Source organism: Anolis carolinensis, chromosome 4 (genome assembly GCF_035594765.1).
Source record: "Anolis carolinensis isolate JA03-04 chromosome 4, rAnoCar3.1.pri, whole genome shotgun sequence".
In the NCBI taxonomy this organism is placed as follows: Eukaryota; Metazoa; Chordata; class Lepidosauria; order Squamata; family Dactyloidae; genus Anolis; species Anolis carolinensis.
Window position 1 is genome coordinate 76,174,085 of NC_085844.1, and position 25,718 is coordinate 76,199,802.

The 25,718-nt window shown below is 38.3% G+C and overlaps 1 protein-coding gene across 2 annotated transcripts in view; it reads right to left on the minus strand.

Annotated features, from left to right (window-relative positions):
• cdkal1 (CDK5 regulatory subunit associated protein 1 like 1) overlaps window positions 1–25,718 on the minus strand; it is a 323,608-nt gene that overhangs the window by 88,514 nt on the left and 209,376 nt on the right. For both annotated transcript variants that reach the window (XM_062980661.1, XM_062980662.1), the window contains exons 9-10: window positions 9,020–9,186; window positions 2,190–2,335 (exon numbers count right to left, since the gene is read on the minus strand). In XM_062980661.1, coding sequence (XP_062836731.1) covers window positions 2,190–2,335; window positions 9,020–9,186 — 313 coding nt within the window. The remainder of the gene's footprint in view (window positions 1–2,189; window positions 2,336–9,019; window positions 9,187–25,718) is intronic.

Consider the following 25,718-nt stretch of genomic DNA (forward strand, 5'->3'; position numbering starts at 1 on the left):
AATGAGATCTTGTTGATGGGAACAAAGTTTAAACACTAAATTTATTTATGTTTCATATAGAGGCAGTTCCCAAGTTACAAACAAGACAGGTTCTGTAGGTTTGTTCTTAAGTTGAATTTGTGTGTAAGTTGGAATAGGTACATTTTTAAGTGTAACTCCAATCAAATATATATATATATATATATATATATATATGTGTGTGTGTGTGTGTGTGTGTGTGTGTGTGTGTGTGTAAGTGTGTGTGTGTGTGTGTGTAAAAGTAAAGATAAAGGTTTCCCCTGACATTAAGTCTAGTTGTACCCGACTCTGGAGGTTGGTGCTCATTTTCATTTCTAAGCCGAAGAGCCGGCGTTGTTCAAAGACACCTCCCAGGTCATGTGGCCGGCATTACTGCATGGGACATCGTTACCTTCCTGCCGGAGCGTTACCTATTGATTTACTCATATTTGCATGTTTTCAAACTGCTAGGTTGGCAGAAGCTGGGCCTAATGGTGGGAGCTCATCCTGCTCCCTGGTTTCAAACTGCTAACATTTCGGTCAGCAATTTCAGCAGCTCAGTGGTTTAACCCGCTGCGCCATCGGGAGGCCGATACACACACACACACACACACACACACACACACACACACATGCTTTGGATACTCCTGTGGTGTTTGTTTTGCTGTCTGTGCCCCTGTTCAGAAGAGTTCACTTTACTTTCTATCCCTATGATAATTGGCTTTTGAAACATGTGGCTTATTATGGAAACAAGGATTGGAGAAAAAACTTTAGCAGAGACCCCCTTTTCCCATAAATCTTTCAAGAGTGAATTTCCTTGTCTGTGGGGTAGATTTCTCACTGCCTGTTGTCTCACCCCAGTTCTTAACAATGAGTCATTTCCAAGTCAGATGTTTGTAACTCAGGGACTGCCTGGACAAATTATACACATAATCTGAAGACTATGATGAAAAATTCTGCTGCCAACTATAATGCAACATCACAAGAACAATAAATGAAATGATTCCTTCTGACGGAAGGAATAACTTCATTTATTGTTCTTGAGATGTTGCAGAATTATAACTGAAAGAAAACAGCAAGAAAAATAAAATAAACTGAAGTATAATATAGAATAATCCATGTTGGCTGGAGATGATGAGAAGCACATGTCAAAGACACTAGCTGAGAACCAGTGGCTCTAACCAATCACTATATAAGATACCTTGATGGTGTACCATCCATCACAAGTTTCAATCAAAATGCAGTCTGACAGATTAATCTGCATCTTGGATTCGCAGACCATTCTTATTCAGAAGAACTACATTATCCCAAAATAATTTGGGAAAACATGCCCATGCAAATTCCTTGAGTGTGACCCTCATCCATTTCAACAATACGGCTCCTTTACATTCCAAGATCTTCTTCCCTATGTCTTCTTGGAAACTGGTAAATATTTTGGATCCCTTCAAGAGATACTATATCTTTCTGTGTAATTTAAAATCAACAGTGAAAATAGTACTGTTAATTCGGTCAATGCATATAACAGCAACAAAAAAGATACATATAGCCTATTAAAATAAATGAGACATTCCACTTAGGGTCAATCGGTGCAAATTTGAGTGAATAGTCTGCCCACAGTTCTCAATACACAATTGAACTGTTCATTCCCTAAGCTAATTAATGTTGGTTCCTGCCAATAGATAAAGAAGTCTCTGTGCAAATCAGAGCCAACAGAACATATTTTTAAATTGATTTTAAATAGTCAAAATAATTCATACCGCTATGGAAAATGAACTTGAAGGACAGCCATAAATAGCCATAATTTGCTAAAGTAAAGTCCTGGATTGAGACACAAAAGCCAGCCTATCCCTTACACAAGGCAACTTTACATAATACGATACAGTTTTATGTTGTTGCAGCCTGTACCTTTTTTGCATGCAGTGTCAACTATCCTGAAAAGATCCATTAAAGAAGATTTCAATGAAGGACATTCCAAACATTCTATTTATAGCTATTCAGGCATAAAAGTAATTTGAAACACATTAGGAACCCATTGAACAAACCACATCAAAGCAATTCTGGGGTACAAAGCTTGAAATGCAGAAAGATGATTCCCTGTCTACCTTAATTATGAAATGGCAAGTAACTGCAGGTAAAATGAAAGATATTATAGGGGGAAATGCTTTCGATATATAGTTAAATATTATACTCACTTTTCTTTAAGGAAATCCACCACCCTTCTGAAGTCTGACACACAATATTCTCTCTTCATGTCCATGAGTACACTATCAGAGGCAGATTGAACTGGTACATGAAGAAAAGCATAGACTCTTGGATGGTTGAGAATTTTTGCCATTTCCTAAGATATGAAAATAATGATATATTATTACATCATGATAGTTGTACCATAGTCTCCATGCATCAATAGCACATAGAAAACTCATAAATGCCACACATATTAAAACTAACAATATTATACACACATTGTGAGACTATGCTGGAGTGCCAAATGCATTTTTATATATAAAATAAAAAGGAAATATACGAGGATGTTTCTGTATTCTGGACTGACTTTTAACTACACAATAATAACTTTACAACAAATACAACATGCTTATTTTACAAAACTGTCACTTGAAAGACTTCAAGCAATATCCCAAGTTTCATCTGGCTGCCATTACTATTATTATTGCATTATTATTATTGCAAAAGTGGAGGGTTGACAGCTTCTTAAAACAAACGTTCCACCTCATACGGTCACATTTTTTCCTGCACCAAACACTTGGAAAATTGAATATATGCAATACACTGGAATTCCCTTGCAATCAGAAAATATCCTAGATTACTATCTATACTTGTTCATACGTTTTTTGAAAAAAGAAAGGCATCAAAATCAACTCAAAAATATGTGTTGATTTATCCATGAGTTGATAAAATATTAACCTAGGGTGGGTGGGGATAGCAGTGGCAGCTCTTTGGTGCTTGCTCACTATGACACAGAGAGTAGAGGAGGTGATCCTTCCTTGAGGTGCTCCCAAGATGGATTAAGCTATTATCTTTCATTATTCAACTCTGAGAAAGTTAAGGTAGAGTAATAACTCTTATATAAAAAGGGACTAGACTGGTGAAAGGGAATGGTGTCACTAAGATTGGTGTCACACCCATGGGCCTCCAGCTATGCTATGGAAGAAGGTCATTGAGGGTGATACAATGTGTGCCACACAGTATGGAAGCAGTCATTCTGATGTCACTTTCTCTGAAGGTGTCACCCAGTGCAGTCCGTATTCACCTACTGATGCCACTGGCAAAAGGCCTTTTTACATGCCTGGGCAGGAAAATTGTGATGGTAGTGGTCAGAGACTGGACCTGAAGTGGTACTGGCACTTTCCCCTCTCTGTGGAATGACCCTCCTCTTATCCATGAGTGATACCAAAATCTGTAATTTTAGCCCATGAATCTGCCCTTGACTTATACACGAGGACAACGCATGCACAACTATACATGGTAACTGAATAACTTTCCCCAAAAATCATCCTCTTAGATAAATGTTTATAAAGGTATGTCAAATGTTTTACTATGATATTTTTATATTCTCATTCTCTAATTTCAAGATCATATCCAAAATACAAGTCTCAACAATCAAATAACAACAACGTAATATTTCACATTTTGTTACTGAAGATTATTCAGATAATGCCACACAGCTGAAAATGTGTTTGATCATCTGTCAAGAAACACAAAGGATTTTCTGCATTCAAGTCAAATGACAGATTTGTAACAGCAGAGGTGGTGGCTGAGAGAACTTTAATTATCCATCAGAATATAAATACTTTAGATAGTGATATCTCATTTGGTTATTAATTAATGTACAAATATTAAAAGAAAACCTGAGAAGACAGTTAATTATGTAAGGTATCCATATTTTCTATATTAATAGCCTTATCTTCATTCTTACGCCTTCAGCCAACAGAAGTGATGAAGACTGGTACTTCAGTCTTGCAAAAGGATAAAATTGTATTATTTGTAAAAGTGTATTTTCCAATGGTGCTTAGATATGCAACTAGAAACGATTGAAGACTCAATTAATGCTGATCCCCCTGCTGCTACTAATCCATGAACAAAATTAGCTTCAGCTACACAGATTCGCTATAGGCAGATGGCATGTACAAATGACTGTCAGAAGACTTGACACTGAGCACAAAATTTGAGAGTGGAAGAGTCTAAATTCAAATCCCTCAATGAACACTGAGAATTAAATAAAACACTTGGTGTGGATATAAATGGTTGTAGACCATTCTGAGAATCAATTTCAGCAGAAAATGTAGGTAGTAAAATTGACTTTGATCAGAACTGAGAAAGGAATCCCACCTATCTCACCACAAATGGCTTACCATACAAGGTGCTCCACTTTTATATGGGAGAATACCATGGAAGATGCCAAGCGACTGACAGCCCTAAACCCCTCCTTACAATTAAGCAACAATGCACACGTGTTGATGCCGTGTGCCTTCAAGTCAACACCAATTTAAGACTAATCTATCATAGGGTGATTTTGGGGGGAGAGGGCAAGACTGAGTGAGAGAAGACCTGCTTTGCCTTCCTCTGAAACCTGAGATAGTATGACTTGCTCAAGTTTGATCTGAGAACTCCCATCCAACATGCAAATTACTACACCATGATAGCTTTTACATACTCATTAGCTGGTGCTATATAAATGGTTTCTATTCATTTGCTTTTATGTTGAAATTAACAAACTGGTATGTTGACTAGAAAGAATGGATGTGAACAATAACCCCAGTCCGTAAATAAATCTTGTCACTTACAACTGTAAAAAACACAATGGAGGTGCACCTCTGGAACTGACCATGAGTGTGAGGAAAATTAGGAAGGTGTAATAGAATATGAACAGAATCCATCAAATGAGTGGCAAATATAGGAATTAGTCATGACCTGGGTAGAATGATAAGACTTAAGTGACAATTAACAATCTTAAGAAATAGGTTATCATGAAGAGCAATAAGACACCATATTCCACCATGTCTAGATATTTCCATGGCGGTTATTTTGTCTCTTCTTAGCACCTTCTTTGGTCACTACAAACATAAATACACATCTGATTTCTGTCAGAGATATAGTTCATTGACTAGGTTGTAGAGCTAGGAGGGTTCAAAGTCCTGGTTCTATATTATATTGGGAGCTAGTGTGGTGCAGAAAGCAGAAGAGAAATTGGACACCTGAGCTATATAAGAGAGAAGAGTTAAGCATGGGCTGAAGGGTGGAAATCTTCATAATTTGGATTCATTAAAAAAAGTAAGACATTGTGTATCCCTGAACACAACATAAAACATGATGTGATCTCTTCCAAGCCTTAGGATTGAACAATTCAATTATGTATTCAGATCAGAAATCAATGCGTCACAACAGAGAAGATGTGGGACTGGGGCTTATGAGGTCTAGGTGGTAACGGCACTAATTATGAGATTCTTCAGATGATGTGGGCTAATCGTTCTCCCTCAACTTAAGCTATTATAAGAATGAAGTGGAGAGAAATCCATGTGCCATTGTGGATTTTGATATAAGCGGAGCAAAGATGACTATCAAAGCAATTAACTAATAAATGAAGTGGTACACATTCTTCAGCTACTATTCCACTTTGGGTAGCAGATAGTGGATATGCTTTCCCATACGAAAAACAGGTAAAACAATATGGTATAAAGATAACATGTTTTTGATATGAGAGGGTGGTTAAAAAGAAATTCTCCCTCATCTCTCATGCACAGAGATTCTAAGTGCTATATTGTTTGGCATCTCTGAGCACACGGTTTCAGGACTTTACTTGATGGAGAGGTAAAAAGTGAAAGCAGACTTCCTTTGCATGGAATGAAAGAGAATGTTAAATGTTAGCTGACAGCACAGAAAGAAAATAGCAATGACATGCATTTAACACACTCTGCAAAGATGGCAAGTCTGTTAACATCAGGAAAAATGTTTATACCGCTTGCTAAATACATTTCACCTCTTCCACACAACTTCCCAGCACAGAATATTAAAATACTTAGTATGTGAGAGAACAAAGAAAGAGAGGAGAGGAGATTAACTGTAGTACTATAATACATTTCTAGCTGCCATGTCAGGGCATGTCTGGGGAAGCCATCTGTAGAGTATCAGCTTAAATGAGACTACTGAACACAAATGCTGAGTTGACATGAAGAATCAAAGAGAAAGAGCAAAGAAATTCTATTGTAACTTGCAGCACCCTTGGCATTCATGCACATTCAAAGGAAAACACACACACCACACAGGATCTTCTCAGTGGCTGATATATCACTGAAACATTCTGAATTAATAATGAAGGTAAAACTCACAGATGGCATATGGCAGAGTTTGAACTAGATTCATTTTGACAGGTGACACGGAAGACTATGCATCTCATGATGTGAAATTAAGCATTTAAAAAGGAATTGCTCAGTGTGAATGGCCTTTTAAAAATCAAGATGTACATATACACCACCACCTTTAAACACAAGGTGCGATATAGTCTAAAAATGATGAAAACATTTTAAAGTTTGATATGAAGGAACTTCTGAAGCAGCAGCAGTGAAATGAGCAGTATTCAGAGCCAAATCTGTTTTAAGGTACACTAACGTTCTTATATAATATGACCCCCAAATTCATGGGAGACATGTTCCTGAGTTTGGCATGGAAACAGAAATCTGTGTGTAACAGCGAACTCTTTTGAAAAGAATGACTTTGACTGGCAGTTATTGGGGGGCCTAGAAAATTCCTAGAGAGATATTCTCTCTAGGGATTCACTAGGTCCTACAGCGTGACTTTATGGTAATTTTTTTGATGAAACCATACAATAGAATTGCCTGGAGGACCTAGAAAGGTTCTAAACAAGACATATTTTGTTGGATGCAGTTAAACTGTGGGTAGTACTGTGCTTTAAGGAAATCTAGGCTTTTTTGATAGTTACACAACTGTTCAAATCCCAGTCTATCAAGATATATTAGGTTAAATTTCAATGTATGATTTTCATTTATTTAATCAATAGTCATATCTAATGATACTTGGAACAACATTATATTGTCAGTGTAGTCCCATATAATACAGCTCAATGCAGCTTTTGAAACAGCATATAACATTAAAAACCAAAAACTAAAACCTATACAAGATTATAACACATATATTAAACAATCAATTAAACAATTAATTGAAGTTATTAATTAATCAAGTTAAACATTAGTTCTCATGCTCAGTGGCTAATTCAATTCAGGAAGATCTGAAGAAGAGATGGGTTTCTGACAGGAATCAAAAACACAACGCAGTCACAGCCTCCTGCATACCAAATGTACAATATAGTCCTCCATATTTTAAAATTCTGACAGCAGTGGTACAGGCAGCCCAAAGCTGGAACACGTGTTAATGACATATTATCTTACTTCTACAAATTTGAAAGGCCAATTCCAATTGATACCACCAACCAGAATGAAACATGAGAGAAAAACATCTTGGCGTCCCCTGGGCAACGTCCTTGCAGACAACTAATTCTCTCACACCAGAAGCAACTTGCAGTTTCTCAAGTTGCTCCTGACACACACACATACACAAAATCTCAAAAAGAATCGAACTATTGAATCAATTGAACCTAGAAGTGTCAACTTATCACATTGTTTTACTGGTATCTTTAATTACAACAGAGAGATATTGCTAAAAGGCAGCATTCAGATTTCAGTATCCCAACTAGCCTCTTTAACTCCTGACAATGCAGAGTGTGACTGAACAGACATCTTAAAGATATGAACAAGAAAAAATTTAATAGGAACCCTTACTTTGTGCCAGATGCCTTAGAAACTATTTAAGGCTTAGATGATCAAGAAATAATATTAAAGAGCTCAGAGGAATGAATAAGCATGTCCTCTAAAAGATAAGCAAGAAATGACGGAAGGCTATTTCATAAACTAAAATCCAAATGTATTTCTCTGTTTAAAAGAAAAAGAAAAGAAAAAGGATTCCAGACAACTTTCAAAGAGGGAAAGAGAGAGTGATTTAGGATCTCCTTGGGCTTGAATCCTCATTCCTTAATCTAAAATGTCATTGGTTAATTAACCAATTATGATGTGGCGAAGTGCGTTAAAGCACTGAGCTGGAGACCAAAAGGTCCCAGGTTCAAACCCCGGGAGTGGCGTGAGCGGCCGCTGTTAGCTCCAGCTCTTGCCAACCAATGTGAGTAGATCAATAGGTACCGCTCCGGCAGGAAGGTAACGGCGCTCCATGCAGTCATGCCGGCCACATGACCTTGGAGATGTCTATGGACAACGCTGGCTCTTCGGCTTAGAAATGGAGATGAGCACCAACCCCCAGAGTCGGTCATGACTGGACTTATCGTCAGGGGAAAACTTTACTTTTACTAAAGCAACAGAAACTATACCTGCATTCCTTCTACTCATATAAGTAAAGGAAGCTAACAATGACAGTCATCCCTCCACTGTGTAGAGGGTAGGGGCATAGCTCATGTCCACAAAAGTGGAAAAAATGAATTTTGGGGGGGGGGGGGATGGGTTCTGCCATTGCGGTCCTTGGGGATGGGGGTACCTGCCATGGTCCTGAGGGATGAATAGGAGCAACAGCACTTTACTTACTCTGTGGATCCTGGTTACGTTACAGGTCTAGGCAACAAAAACATATTTTTGTATACCAGATGAAGAAAAACGTATCTTATTTCATTTATGCTTTGTAGTTCATACTACCTTGATAATTTAATCATCAATGACTATTCTGATAAAGTACCACATTCAAAATTTGCATTTTCATTTCTTTTTTCCCATTTCATTTTTGTATATTTTGTTACTGTTTTCTTTCACTTTTCCAAACAGAAGACACGACTACTGATTTCATCCGCCCTCAGACATTATGAAGTGAATTTATGAGCAAAATATTTCCAGTTTTGATGACAGATAACACATAATTAGAAGTCTTTAACTCACAGAGGATGTAACAAGGGCAAGTTTAGTCACTACTATGATTGTCCTTTTGAACGTACTTCTAGGTGCTCTAAAATATACGGAGGGTTTGTCATGCCAAGTCTCAACATTGCTCCCTCAGGGATGACGTCGACCAGCTTCCAGAGGAGAGTCGGGAGGTCTGTCCCAATGTCTCGTCCATAAGCTCCAGTGTCTTCGCTGGTGAGCCATATTTCGCATACACCTTCTGTCAGAAAGAGAGAGGGAGAGAGAAAGAGAGAGGTAATTGATAAATCTGCTTTTGAGCTTGCTATTTTATCACACAGCTGCTCATTTTCTCTTTTTTAAAAATGCACTATTTCATAAGCCTAACTATTATGCATTGAGGCTGGGTATCCAATTGCAAGGAAAGAGAGCCATATCCCTTGGGTAGCAGAGGGTTACTCAGTGTATTTTATGAGCACCAGAGTGCTACAACAATGCTGTAAATTATTGCTTTGGCATGATTAACATTCACAGCCAGTGACTAATGTGAGACGCCTTCTTAATGCAACTCAGACACGAACAAAACTGCACTCCCTTTCTAAGGCAGCATGAGCAATGCGAGTGAAGCAACTACTATGCAGTACTGGGCAAACTGTTAACAATCAGCTGACTAACTGTCTAGTTAATAGCCTTGTAAAAGGCCAAGTACTTATGGTCCCCAAAAGCCAAGTGCTGACTATACGACTGTACTGATTATCATTTATAGTAAAGCAACTGTTACACACTGAAGTATTTACATCATATTTACAAGGCTATATTACAATCTGCTAATTGTAAAAAGACAATGAATGTAGAATGAAGAAACAGTTACTGGAGGAAAAACGCTTTTTTGTCCATCTATTAGTCAAGTATGCTGTGGTAACAGGAAGCAGTAATGTTTTATTTGCCATTTTAAAGAATATGGTCTTCAAGCATACATGCCCAATAACATCCTGTCTTCCAAGAAACTATCATTAATGTCATACTCATCACAATTTGTCAATAATGAAGTTCATGTAGTTTTCAACCCCTCTGCATTCTATTGGCCTTTTATAGCAGTTGTCCCTCTATTTTAATGGGGGTTAGGGGAGTAGGAAGTGTAAATACCATTAATATCTCTAGGCCCTTCAAACTGCATTTAATACACATACTTATATGGGACGGGGTGACTGGTTCTGGTCCTCCTGCACTTCCTTGCTCAGGAAAAGTGCTCAGGAACTTCAGTTGATCCAAAGAGTAGCAGCCAGGCTGCTAACTGAGGCTGGCTACAGGTATCGTACAACTCTACTGTTGCAACAGCTCCACTGCCAACACGTTTCTGACCACAATCCGAAGTCTTGGTTTTGACCTACAAAGCTCTATGTGGCTCCGAACCAGGTTATCAGGACAGTATCTCTTTCTACGAACCTATAAGGGTTCTAACAATTTACTGGGGAGGGGCTTCTCTCTGTCCTACTACCTGTTTGGTGAGTTTGGTGGGGACACAGGAGGGGGTATTTTTGGTGGCTACTCCCAGACTATGGAACTCCCTCCTAAAAGAGACCAGGGTGAGCCCATTCCTGCCGGCCTTCCACAAGCAGGTCAAGACTTTCTTCTGTCATTAGGCATTTAATAATAATAATAATAATAATAATAATAATAATAATAATAATAATAATACTTTATTTTTATACCCCGTCTCCAGCTCCCCGAAGGGACTCAGGGTGGTTCACATGGGGCCAAGCCCGGATAAAACAACAAAACATATAACACATCAAAGTACAGACACAACTATTAAAATCCAACACTTTAAACATAACAAAAATGAAATAATAATCATATTAAAAACATATTAAAACATGGATTTGGCACCCAAGTAAAAAGAATAAAAACAAACTAGGCAAAGTGCAATGAGTAAATATTGCAACACGAGGTAGTTGAAAATTGGTGTGCTGCTGGGGAAGCAAGAAGGGGGATTCAGGCGGATTGAGTTTTAAATGCAATATAATATTTTAATGTTTATTACCTAAATCCACACCATATTATTTAATTGGTGTTTTTTAAAAATTGTATTGAGCTTTTTAAACTATGACAAAAGTGTGGGATTGTTAGTCGTCTTGAGTCTCCACAAGGAGAAATAAAGAAATAGAGTAAATAAAAAAATAGTTTCCATTTTGAGGCATTCATCAAATAATACGTTTTTTAAAAAGGAAATTCGATCCTAATTTATCATTCTTTCAAATCAAATGTTTCCATATTTTTGACCTGTAAAAAGGTTTTTTTGGAAAGCTGCATTGGTGGGTGCCAGATGAGTGTAAAGAAATGGCCAGCATGAATAGGAATTAAAACTATTTTCTACACTGAAAGCAACCGGCCCTCTTCATAATCTGCATAGGTGGGATTATTAGTCTCTTGGTGGATTGAAAATTAAATCACATAAGAGGAAACAGCTGTGATAGGAAATAAACAGCAACACGAGTAAGTATGTTTAATGTTCTACTTTTGAGAAGTGAAATCACAGGGAATGGCTATCATTTGAACAAGCACCAGTAAAACCTTTTACACAGCCCTTATTTTCATGAAAAGCATAAGACATTAGGACATGTTGCCTGTTAATCCCATGAATTTCATAGACTTTTCGTAGAAAAGGAATAGGCAGAGATAGTTTTGCCAGTTCGGTCCTCTGAAATATAACTTATAACACCTAGCATTTATCGGTGGTCTCCCATCCAATCTACTAACCAGGACTGACCCTGCTTAGCTTCCAAGATCAGATGGATCTGGGGCCTTGCAAGTATTTAGGCCCCTTTGTGTGAATCATAATCTGAAAGTAAGTATGAAGGAAAGATGAAAATTACACGCTGTAACTATATGAGGTCTGAAATGACAAACCATAACAGAAGTTGGAATTAGGTTTGGAATTTGATTTGATAATATTTAATATTAGTAATTGTAGAAATAACCATGGCCATGAACACTAAAAATCGTCACTGTTAACTGGTTAAATTACACTTAATTAATTAAGTATTTAAAATACTAGTTTTGTAACAGATCAGACAACTGACACAAATGACATGGAGATTGTCCACATTGACGGTAGAAACATACTGGCATCATCAAGGATGAATGTAATTACTGGATGTTTCAGCTCACAATTACAACCTTATCAAACCCCTCAAAGTATGTGATCCATCAAAGAGGTAGGTGAATATGATCAGAATGGGAAGGAAGAGAGAAAGAAGCTGAGAGAGATGGAAATGGGTGAGATGAGATAAAATTTTCACGTAAAGGTTCAAATGCCTAGTTCTGTGTGAAGAAAACGATAACAAAAGCTGTTAATGGAATTTACTTCTGAGTAAATATAAGAGCAAATATTTAGTGGAATAATTTTCTGGCTCCAAATTAATAGTACTATCTTAACCAAACATGATACCACATGTAACCCACTAAAGCACAGGTGGACAGAAAATGGAATGGGAGCAGGAGAGGGCAGAGTAAAGAAAGTAGGAAAAGGAGGATGTGTATGTGAGCGACAATAACTAAGGGATTGCACTATGTGAGCAACAATATCTAAAGAATTACAAAAGGGGTTCACTGAAGATCTCGTAAACATATTGTACAATGTAATAATATATAACAAATACCAGAATAAAAACAATAGTCATAGTATATTCTGACTTGCACATCACTAGGTGCTGGTGAAAGCAACACCAGCTTTTCAAGCTTAATGGGGGCTGATGTTCTGTAAGAGCCATTTTTGCTTAAGGGCTAAGAAAATAAATCACTCCCCATGCCAACTATTTCATCCCCCAAAAGGACTCATTTCCCCTTCCTATTTTCTCCAACACTTTTCTAATTCTTGTTCTTTAACTTCCCAGCAGGCTCCAAAATTTCTGCTTTTTCTCTACGCCCAACTAAAGTCACACATGATATGGAAAACAGATCAAGTGGCCTAACAACAAAGCAGTATACTGCATTTCCCCAAATCCTAATCCTTCTTCTCTTTCAGTCTTCCTGATTGCGACAGATGAAAAGGCATATATACCAGCAGAACCTCTGAGTCAACAGAATTTATAAGAACTGTCACCTTTTAGTCCTGATTTGGAGTACCACATTGATTTATTAGGACTCAATCTTTTGGCTCTCTCCCACTTTAGCATGAATTGTTGAACAATTAAATACAGAAGTGGGGTCTTCTTCTATGAGGAATTGACCAATGTACAATGTACTATTCCTTTCCAACTCATAAAATGGTTGATATTTTTCCATCTGTTGTGTCTCTCTTAGGGTATAAAAGTGAGCAATTTAATATGGCATACATGTGAGAAAGTAAAATCAGTGGGGACATACTGTGATTTTTTCTTAATTTATATTCCTGGTAGAATTATTTACCTTTATTAAACAATATAATAATAATAATAATAATAATAATAATAATACTTTATTTATACCCCGCCACCATCTCCCCAATGGGGACTCGGGGCGGCTTACATGGGGCCATGCCCGGGAAAAATACAATATAACAAAATATAAAAACAACATATCATAATACAATTACAACAATACAATAAAGGATCATATACAGTACAACACAAAATCCAAAAAGCAATATAACAGGGCGGGCCGCATGAATACTCAGTTAAAACTCGGGGTGAGAAAAGGATAAGAATAAAACCTCAGGGAACTAGGGAAAAGATAGCAGACAGTCTAGAGGATAAATAATGGGGGGCGTAACAAAAAAGCGTGTAACAGTTACTCTCCGAAAGCACATCGGAAGAGCCATGTTTTTAGATCTTTCCTAAAGTCTGAAAGAGTGGAGGCTTGCCTGATTTCAATGGGCAATGAGTTCCACAAACGGGGGGCCACAGCAGAAAAGGCCCTCTCCCTTGTTCCTACAAGGCGGGTCTGGGATAAAGGCAGTGGCGACAGGAGGGCCTCCCCTGACGATCGCAGAGATCGGGCAGGTTTATGGTAGGAGATACGGTCACGAAGGTAGGTGGGTCCCAAACCGTTTAGGGCTTTATATATGATGGTCTGCACCTTGAATTGGGATCGGAAAATGAACGGTAGCCAGTGGAGCTCCTTAAACAGGGGAGTAGATCTCTCCCTGTAATTAACCCCGGTTATTAATCTGGCAGCCGAGAGTTGGACCAGTTGTAATTTCCGAGCCGTCTTCAAGGGAAGCCCCACGTGGAGCGCATTACAGTAGTCCAGTCTAGAGGTAACTAAGGCATGCACCACCGTAGTCAAGTCAGACTTCACGAGGTATGGTCGCAGTTGGCGCACAAGTTTGAGTTGTGCAAAAGCCCTCCTGGCCACCGCCGACATCTGAGCCTCAAGCGTCAACGCTGAATCCAGGAGGACCCCCAAACTGCGGACCTGTGACTTCAGGGGGAGTGCAACCCCGTCCAGCACAGGTTGCCACCCAATACCCCGATCCGACGAGCGACTGACCAGGAGGGCCTCTGTCTTGTCAGGATTGATCCTCAGCTTGTTCCTCCTCATCCAGTCCGCCACAGCGGCCAGGCACTGGTTCAGCATCCGGGGGGCTTCCTTGGAGTTAGATGGGAACGAGTAGTGGATTTGCGTGTCATCTGCGTAGAGATGGCAACACCCTCCAAAACTCCGGATGACCTCTCCCAGCGGTTTCATGTAGATGTTAAATAGCATGGGGGATAGAATAGACCCTTGCGGGACCCCACAGGTCAATGGCCAGGGGTCCGAGCAGGTTTCCCCCAGCTTCACCATCTGGGAACGGCCCTCCAGGAAGGACCGAAGCCACAGCAGAACTGTGCCACCGAGTCCCATCCCGGCGAGCCTCCCCAGAAGGATACCATGGTCGATGGTATCGAAAGCCGCTGAGATGTCCAAGAGAACCAGCAGGGTCACACTCCCCCTGTCTCCCTTATTTGCAGAACCAATATATGGTGTTTCATGTATTGATGATTTTACCTCCTGGTCAACATATGCTCTGTTTTCAATACCTCTACTGCTCATTCCATTGAAAATAAAAGGGTTTATTATATTATCCACCATGTTACATATCTATGAGAAGTTCAGGAACATATCCCCCAAGGATAAGTGGATCATACTGTACTTATTTATTAATAAATACTGTAAAAGTATTTTTAGGATATCTAACTTTTTTTGTATTATCCATATGTACAGTAATATCATGCCAAATATAAAATAGAGGTGAAAACTTTCTTCCCCATTGAACTTTTGACTGTCTTCTAATCTGGCTCCCTGTGGAGATAAAAATGATTTCCAACACTATACCACTGTTTTTTCAAGGACTGTTAAGGGGATTTCCAGTATCTTGCAACACTGTTTTCTACAGGTAAGAGCAGACTCAACAGAAAGTCTGCAGATTTAAGTTTGCCAAAGTTTAGGTGCAATCATTTGATGTTTCAGCTGTCTTTGAATGCTTTCCTTATTACTTTTCAACACTATTTTATCACAGGACATTTCTAAGAGAAACAACACCTCACTTACATTGCTTCCATCAGAGCAGGCAGCGGAATTTGTACCAAGATATACACCTAAGGGACATCCAATTCAAGCTGTGCAATTTATTTGAACTGCATTTTTATGTTGCACAAACCAACCCTTAAGAGATGATCTTCTTTATCCAATCACCTATATCTACCTTCTCAGACTCAGCCATGCAATATAATTTCTGCAGTTACTCAAAGCAAGTACTGTACTACCCAGTGTGCTAGAGGTAATGATGTACAATATTTGGCTGAGTGGATCAGGCCCACACTCCTAGAATACAGATTTTTAAAAATGTGAAACAATTATTGTTTTGAAAATGTCCACAGTATGATAATTTTATGACAACAGACATGCATTTATAGTGTTCCTACAAAGACGGTGGTCTTTGAGCACATGATTTTTATCCCACTTCTTTTTATCACCTAATCAATGAATACTAGTAATATACCAACTGTAGACCACTGAGGGACTAAACAGAAAACATTTATCGTCAAACTCTACAGCTTATCTGTGAAACTACAACTGCCATAGTATAAGAATACCAAAAACATTTTCTTTGACCTCTCTCTTCATGCTTTGTCTACTACAGTGAGATTCACTGCACGATGCCACAGTGGGAGAAACCGAGTTCTGACCTTCCTGGTCACCCTCATACACTTATCAATAATTGCTCAAACTCTTTGCCATTCCTTTTCCAGCAGAGAATTCCTTTGGCAGCTTGCCATGCTCTCCAGAACACAGAAACGTCTCCCCTACTGTACCGCAGACCTTTAAAGAAGACCATCTGCCAAGGATAAGTCCAATTTTAAACCCTTTATCAAAAAACTCCTTGCAGTCCCAAGGATAATTAATCTGAAGTTGCCATTCCTGCTCATGCCCTCAGAATTCATCATTATCACAACATAAGCTTGAAAAAAAAATAAGGCTTATGAAATCAAGCCCAACATAGAAAAGCTCATTGTTAAAGTTAATCTTGCTGTGTCTAAAGTTTTTGGTTTCAATTAACAGCACTTTCCTAAGCTAAAACATAATCACTAGGGTAAATCCTATCTTATACTTTGGCAAAAAGTTGCACACTTGGAGTTTCAAACTTGGAGTTTCCCCAAACCCAGAAACATTCTGACCGAAAAACAAGAGATGCAAAGCAGGCACATTGAACAAAGAAAAGTAAGGCTGGGAAAGCAATTTCATATGTTACCATTTTTTCTTCATATCAACACTTATTGTTTCTGCCTCTCTGTCCAAAAAAGCTTCTTTAAATACTACAGAGCCAAAACCTCAAGGTAGAAATGTGTATGCGTATGTGAGAGTATAACACATCATTACTTTTTTAACACCTCTAAGTGGCTGCATTTAGTTTAGTACGGATAATATAACATGAGTAAATAAAATGAGATTGATGTCAATGAATTTTTTTTAAAAAAAAATACAATTTTTCCAATTGCGCAAAGGTCTGATTAGAAAACAACCATCTCCTCATAGGAGAAAACAACACCAGGTTTCCATACATACAATTCCATATTCTTTCAATAAATGGCAGCTTTTATGCCCTAGGGCAGTCCAATTGTTGCTGTTGCAACTGGTAGAGGAGAGGGTGGGGGAGACAATGCCACACCTGATCCCAGTGTGGCTGGAGGACTGGGAGAGATGAGGGTGTGCTCTCAAATCGAGTAAGCCCATCTTTTCCTTTTTCTAGGACTTCTTCAAAGTCTGAATCAACTTGCCCCATTTCTTCTTTCCACTGGTAAGAAGGAGGAGAGGCAGCCCTGCCTAGGACTTCACAGCTACAAACGGTGGGAAGTTTATAGATGAAGAACAATGGCAAGAGAATAGTCTCCCGTGTCCTGTCCCAAAAGCAACTTATTACACATATAAAAGGATATAAGTCACAAAAGAAGATGCCAGTCATAGCGTACTGTGCTTCTTGCTTACGTTATGTATTAATTGTAGTTTCATGTGCAAATCCAGTTTGACCGTAATTCAGTATGTTATCTATCTGCTTGTGTTGGTTTATAAAACCTGTGTTGCAATCACTGGCTATTGGAGCCACTGAATCAGCTATTTTGCGTTGGCTTCAAAAATAGATAATGTGCTGAACTGTTAGACAACAAAGATGAAGGTGAAGAAGAGAAGGTTACAGCCCTAAAGAAACTGCTTGACATTATTTGGAAAAGATTATTTAATTATGGAAGCTGGGTAAATTATACCTTTTTTACCATTTATGTTACATCCTAAATGCCATTACTTATTGTTCGAATTCTCAGTTAAAAAGTTATGCATAACATTTATCTGTTTTTCCAATATCTTATTTATTAGTTTTCTAACTCCAGTGGTATATCTTATGTCTACAGGGGTTATATGGAAAGTAAGTTTACAATTTTTTAAAAAAATATATATACAAAGAATGAATATATTTCAATAAAACTTACATGGATTATAGCATAAGTATTACAATATTTTTCCACATAATTACCATTGAGTTCAATGCATCCGTGGGACGAGTTTTTGATGCCTGTGTCATAGAATCTCTCTCAGTCTTTTTCAGCCAGTTCGTCGTCACTTTGATTTTCACCCCGTCGTCATCCAAAAACTGTTTTCCACCCAGGTGTTATTTTAATTTAGTGAACAAATGATAGTCACTGGGTGTGAGATCGGGGCTGTGAGAGGTGTGGTGTAAAACATCCCAACAAAATGAAGTCAAACCTGGGTGGAAAACACTTTTCCGACGACGAGAAGGTAAAAATCGAAGTGATAAACTGGCTGAAAAAGGTGGAGGGAGATTCTATGAGACAGGCTTCAAAAAACCTCATTCCATGGATGACAAAATGTATTGAACTGAATTGTGATTATGTTAAAAAATAATAATGTAATACCTATGCTATAATTCACGTAAGTTTTATTAAAATATATTCATTCTTTGTATTGTTTTTTAAAAATGGTAACCTTACTTTCCTGATAGCCCTCGTAACTGCATGCTACCTTCTCCCAATTGTTTCATATTAATACCATGAATATTTCAAGCTAATTGCACTTTTATCTGTATGAGTTTTTCCTTCAGATTCAGCTAAGTACTGTACTGGATCATGGGAACAGGTAAGACTTGTATAGTGGGTCCTTAGTATCTGCAAGTTAGAACCTTTCATGGATACCCAAATCCCCAGATGCTCAAATCCCATTACTTAAATATAGTAACATAGTAAAATGCTGCCCATTGTGTAAAATGATAAAATCTGATTATTGGATTTGGGGGGGGGGGGGAATGTGTGAGGGATTATTTTCATGTTGTGGTTCGTTGAACCCATGGATACAGAATGCCAATTGTGCATTCATGAAGCTGAATTTTTGTCACCCAAACTGAATCAATCAATGAAAACTGGATCTCAGTTGCACTGAAAAAAAGAATTCAAATTATTATTGCTATTACTATTATTGTTGTTGTATTTAATCTTACCCCACTTTTTTCACGGTTGAGACTCAAAGTGGCTCACTCACATCTAAAAGACATTACAATTTAAACATGCAAAAACTAAATATTAAAATGGGGTTTAAACTTATAGAAGTATTAAAACATGCCAATTAAAATACAATTAAGACAAATAAATAAATAAAAACATTAAAAATCAATTTCCTAGCCCAAGGCAGGACCCCCTGGTTTCTTGTTTAAAAACTTTCTGTTTTAAAGGCTTGCCTGAATAAAACGTTTACAGTCTTTTTAATTCCCATTAATTTTATAGGAGCTAGACATAACTAATTTATGTTTGATCCAACATAATGCTTAGACTAGGATCCCGAATCAATTCAGTTAATTAAAAAAAAACCCTAAACGGTTGAAATCCAACTTCCACAGATTACCTCTAAAGAAAAAGTATCTTGATACGTTTAAAAATAATAATAATGTATTTCTCACTTCTGCACCAGAGAGGCTTTTGCCAGCATTAAATGGCAAATGGAGCATAACCGACTCCCTCCTCTGCCCTTACAATGCAAACCATTGTATCTGCTTCTAAAAGAGGTCATTCTACCCCTATAGGGACTTCTGCTTTTGTGGCCTAATAGAGGATAAACTAACAATCCTCGCTCACAACAGAGCTTGAGTAGAAGAGAGAAGGCTGGTAGGAAAGGGAAGAAAACCCCACAATGGCTTGCAAACAGTATGATACCTATACTTTAGTAACAAAAACAGGCTAGAAAGGAACCCAAGACAGACAGAAAAGTATCTATTGTTGTTTTAACCAGCATCTTCATCTTTAAAGCATGTATAGTAAAAAGGAGAGAGGGATAAATCAATGACATGATTTGTCTTTATGATGGATTACATATAGCTGCCCAGTCTGAAGCTGCTAGGAAAGTGGAAGAGCAGAAAATACAACATTCCAAATGGATTAGAAAGAAAAAGGAAGAGGGTTCCGTTTTCTTCTAGCTGAGCATTTATTTCTCTCTCTCATGCACCCACCTCTGTGCAAAAGGTTAAATTCTGAAATATAGTATGTGTCAAAATAGTCACTGTTATCCTTCAAAGGTAATTTTCAAATGAATGAGTCCATTTGGTAAACATATATTACATCAGAACAGAGAAACAGGAAACTCAGAGAGCAGGGAAACTGAGTTCTCCTGATCTGGATTAGTAAAACTATTGGAATGATTTCTTCATCTCTTTGGCATCTTCAAATCACATGAAGAGACGTAGGGCTGGCTGACTAGTTTTGGTGACACAGAGCCCACTCATTTAGCTTCAGCCCCAGTTCTGATTCCCAGAAAATGCACTGTGAAATGAATAACACTATGTAACACAATGTTTGTTCATGGGTTATACATATCATTTCCTAATTGGGTCTATCATTAAAAACATAGGAAAAGTTTATTAAACTGCTACAACTTTGTTTTTGTGGGAGGAACATCCTGCAGCAGGTTTTGCTATAGCTTTGTGATAAACATCTCAGAGAGTCTCAACCAATTCAACATAGTTTGTGGCAGCCACAAAAATGAAGTTTCTGGAGTATAACAGCTACTTTCAAAGTACTGTAAGTGCTACACAATTAAACGTGATATAACACTTTAAAACCAGGAACATATTTTTTCCCAATTTTGTTAAACAGTGTGATTTTCATCAGAACTTCTATGAGATTACCTCTGATAAAAAAATGCTTGTCCTACTCAAATCTTATTTTTCGGCTTGTTGTTATCTGTGATCAAATCAACTTCAATTTATGGCAACCATTTGAATGACTCGGGTCTTATAAATTCAGGGCCATAGCTTCCTCAGACGGAATTTATTTATAGCAGTTTTCTTCTTTTCCTATTGGTTTCCACTTCCACTTGTCTTTTTTAATGAGCTGTGCCATCTCATGATATGTCCAATGCAAGACAACTCCAAATGTAGTAACTACGGACCTATTCTCCAGAAACACTTTTTAAAATGGGCTCATTTTATTTTTAAACTAGCTGTGCCCGGCCACGCGTTGCTGTGGCTAGGACTTTATTTTTCTTTTCTTTTGGTTGTATGAACGTAGAGGAGTGGATGAGAGGTTGTGCTGTCAATTTTCGAGGTTGTGGGGTATTTAGTTTAATTGTTTTGTCCGGTGCAGTGATTCCATTACCCTTTTATATATATATAGATGAACAACAACCACTGGATGAGAAGCCAGAAGGTGACATAGCCCACTGCAGACAGAGAAAATAAGGAGAACAATAGAAGTCACCAGCTCGACCCTGGGAGTCACTTTATATCAATTTCTAATTTCCACCTATAGAGAATTTTGGATTATTGCAAAAACTAATTAGGTCAACTGTAGAGGAATTCAGGTTCTTGTAGGTTTAAAACTGTTGTGATAGCCCCCCACGGTGTATTTTATTTTCCATTTAATCAGATTCATGCAACAATAGACTAAGGAGGGCAGATGACAACGTGCTTCATCACTTCAATGCTACAGAAAGATTCCATCAAGCCAGTAGAGCAGAGAACACGAGTCCCCTGTTGAGCCATATTGTAATGGTATGAATGAAGAAAGGTTCCAGAGGGAGGATAGACCTTCAAGGGGTTAGATGGATTTTAGTGCTTTCTGATCCTTCTAAAATTAAATACAGTTCTGAGAGATATCTGTTAGGATTATTTTGGAACTGTTCCTTAAGCAGCCATGGACAGCTATGAAAGACCCAAAGGTTCTATCTCCCACTCTTCTGGCTTCTGACTAAAACTGAAATCACAAGAAGGTCTATTCTAGTTTTGGAAACATTGTTTGGGGATAAAGCATGGAGCAGAGGATGGACATTTCATTTTAGCGAATAATTGTGACCCTTGGAAGCCTCCAGAGGTCTGGTCATTGCTTTCTTCATTTTTTGTTACCCCATTCCCTTTTTTCTGAGCGGAGAGTTTAGGGCTGGAGAAGAATTCATGGAGCTTCCCTTAAGACCCTGTGTGAATTGTACTCTAGTATTATCGACCTCTGCCTGATATTTTTCTATTATGGCTTTTAAATATGGAATTTCTTAGGAGCTGCATAATTGATTTTTACAAATAACCTCAGTGGTCTGAGGTTAGGGAAATTTTAAAATGGTATTTGTTGTAAGTTATTAATTGCCGTATATGGGGGTGTTCATATTGGTTTTTTTTCTTTAAATTGGCATATGATGTTTTTAGTCGATTATTTATTGATGATATGTATCTGTGTTTTTAAACTTTTGTATGCATCTTTGAATCCCACCCATGGGAAAAAGCGGGATAGAAATGAATAATAATAATAATAATAATAATAATAATAATAATAATAATATACATTAATCAGAACAGCAACTTGATAAGAAAGTAACAAATACTGATGAAGTTCTTATTATTTTAATGCGGGCAGGGTATTGCTTTCAAGAAAGAATGAGTATAAGTATTGATTTCTTCAGTAAATTTTAAGCTTGTCCTTTAATCCAGTCTTAAAACTTTCCTTAAACAACAAGAAGAATTATGATATGCCCCATACTGAAAGGTGTAGAATGTTCGACCATGTACCAAAAACATGTATAGCTGATGCGGGAAAGGATGTACAGTAGAGTCTCACTTATCCAACACTCGCTTATCCAACGTTCTGGATTATCCAACGCATTTTTGTAGTCAATGTTTGCAATATATCGTAATATTTTGGTGCTAAATTCGTAAATACAGTAACTACAACATAACATTACTGCGTATTGAACTACTTTTTCTGCCAAATTTGTTGTCTAACATGATGTTTTGGTGCTTCATTTGTAAAATCATAACCTAATTTGATGTTTAATAGGCTTTTCCTTAATGCCTCCTTATTATCCAACATATTCACTTATCCAACATTCTGCCGGCCCGTTTATGTTGGATAAGTGAGACTCTACTGTACTTGATGGTTTTAAGAACTCAGACAGCAGAGCTAGAAGATAGTACTCAGGGTCCTTTGAACAGCAAAGGGAAGCGGTTTACCTTTCTTCTGCCTTATAAGAATATCACAGCAAGCAAGAGAGACTAACCTACCACCTTAAATTTTCCACTGGTGGAGAAGATGTAATAAGAGTTTGTTTTTCCCCCCCTCTTCCCTCCCAATCCCTTTTTTTCTTTTGTGTCTTTTGCGTACAAAACTGAATACAAACACTGACGTATTATTAATCTTTGTAAGCTACTCTGGGAGTACTTTTCAAATGAAGTGTGGAGCTTTTAAAATAAAAAGAAGTTAGAGAATGGAACAATAATTCATATTAGGAGCAGAAATACAGAAACAGCCAAATACACAGGATGCTTACAGCTAAAGCGGAAGACACAATGGGTCATATTTTAAAGAATTACAGGAAATGTTAATGGATTCTACACACATGGCAGGACGCAGTGATGATTCTGTGCTATTTAGTGCTAGAGTTGGAGGTATTTTATATAAGTTGTTTTCTTAGAAACAGATGTAACTGGTTTTTACATTTTTGTAATACCAAATAATCATACACACTTGTAAAACAAATATGATGTCTAAATGGAAGAAATGTATTAGCAAAACATTATCTGGTCTGGCATAATACATTCCTGGCTGATGCATATCTACTTATTATTTATTTATTTATTTATTTGCGACATTTATATACCGCCCTTCTCACTCCGAAAGGGACTCAGGGCGGTTTACAAGTATATATACATACAATATATTATATTATACAACTATATTGCAATATTATTAGTAATATTGCATGTAATATAAATATACAATTATAATAGTGAATTATAATTATTATTACATTGTATTACAACATAATATTATTATTAATATTATATATATTCATGTGTGTGCGTGTGCGTGTGTGTGCATGTGTATACACACACACATACACACATATATATATATACACAAACACACACACACACACACAAAGCATGTTAGTGGTAGGAGGGGCCTTCAGCTGGAGCAAGGAGACAAGATGGAGACTGTCTTTGCTGGCTCCCTCTTTGCTCTGGCATCAGAGCGTCCGTTGGAGATGGTGGGAGGGGCCTTCAGCTGGAGCAAGGAGACAAGATGGAGACTGTCTTTGCTGGCTCCCTCTTTGCTCTGGCATCAGAGCGTCCGTTGGAGATGGTGGGAGGGGCCTTCAGCTGGAGCAAGGAGACAAGATGGAGATTGTCTTTGCTGGCTCCCTGTCTGCTCTGGCATCAGAGCATCCGTTGGAGATGGTGGGAGGGGCCTTCAGCTAGAGCAAGGAGACAAGATGGAGATTGTCTTTGCTGGCTCCCTGTCTGCTCTGGCATCAGAGCGTCCGTTGGAGATGGTGGGAGGGGCCTTCAGCTGGAGCAAGGAGACAAGATGGAGACTGTCGTTGCTGGCTCCCTCTTTGCTCTGGCATCAGAGCGTCCGTTGGAGATGGTGGGAGGGGCCTTCAGCTGGAGCAAGGAGACAAGATGGAGACTGTCTTTGCTGGCTCCCTCTCTGCTCTGGCATCAGAGCGTCCGTTGGAGATGGTGGGAGGGGCCTTCAGCTGGAGCAAGGAGACAAGATGGAGACTGTCGTTGCTGGCTCCCTCTTTGCTCTGGCATCAGAGCGTCCGTTGGAGATGGTGGGAGGGGCCTTCAGCTGGAGCAAGGAGACAAGATGGAGACTGTCTTTGCTGGCTCCCTCTCTGCTCTGGCATCAGAGCGTCCGTTGGAGATGGTGGGAGGGGCCTTCAGCTGGAGCAAGGAGACAAGATGGAGATTGTCTTTGCTGGCTCCCTGTCTGCTCTGGCATCAGAGCGTCCGTTGGAGATGGTGGGAGGGGCCTTCAGTTGGAGCAAGGAGACAAGATGGAGATTGTCTTTGCTGGCTCCCTGTCTGCTCTGGCATCAGAGCGTCCGTAGGAGATGGTGGGAGGGGCCTTCAGCTGGAGCAAGGAGACAAGATGGAGACTGTCTTTGCTGGCTCCCTCTTTGCTCTGGCATCAGAGCGTCCGTTGGAGATGGTGGGAGGGGCCTTCAGCTGGAGCAAGGAGACAAGATGGAGACTGTCTTTGCTGGCTCCCTCTTTGCTCTTTACTTGTTGGGCCCTTTAGGTTATTCCTAAACTAGAGTGTAAAGGATAATTGCTAATATTGTCAATAGACATTTTCAATTGTATTTATTTCTATACTTCACTGCATGAGTACTAGAGGACATTCACAATTAAATAATCAAAATAATAACATGGACGAAATAAAAATTAAAAATGGATAAAATGCCTACATAACAATAAATAGTGAAAACTTTAAAAAACAAGTGGAGATTCTAAAATTAAAGAACAAATTAATAAGTAAATGGTGACTGTCATATCATTTCACAAAAGGAGTGTTATTTTCCCAAAGTAATGTGTTACAAGTAATAAATAACTTCCAAACTCTGAACGAGCTTTAAACATTTCTGGGAGTACTATAACTGCACCTAAATCTGAGACTTCTCACCAAATGGATGGAGCTTATTTCTAGAAGATGATTTAGAGGAAAAGCAGGTTAAAATAGCTAAGGACACTCCAGGGAAGTCGGGAGCAATTAAGCATCCATCTCCTACGTTAGTACTGGAAAACCCTGTTTTTACCCCATAATACATAGTTATAAGAACTCTTTGAACAATTTCTGAATGAATTAATTTGAAGTTTTATAAATTAGTTTTCAGGTAGTCTCCAATACATATGTAAAGTAGTTTTACTAAATGACATTTTATAAACTCTTACCACAGTTTGGACAGTGGTCTTTTGCACACTGACCAACAAAAGGAGAATTCAGCACATTTCACAGCCCACTTGTGAATCGTTGCTCTGAGATGGATACTATAATAAATACG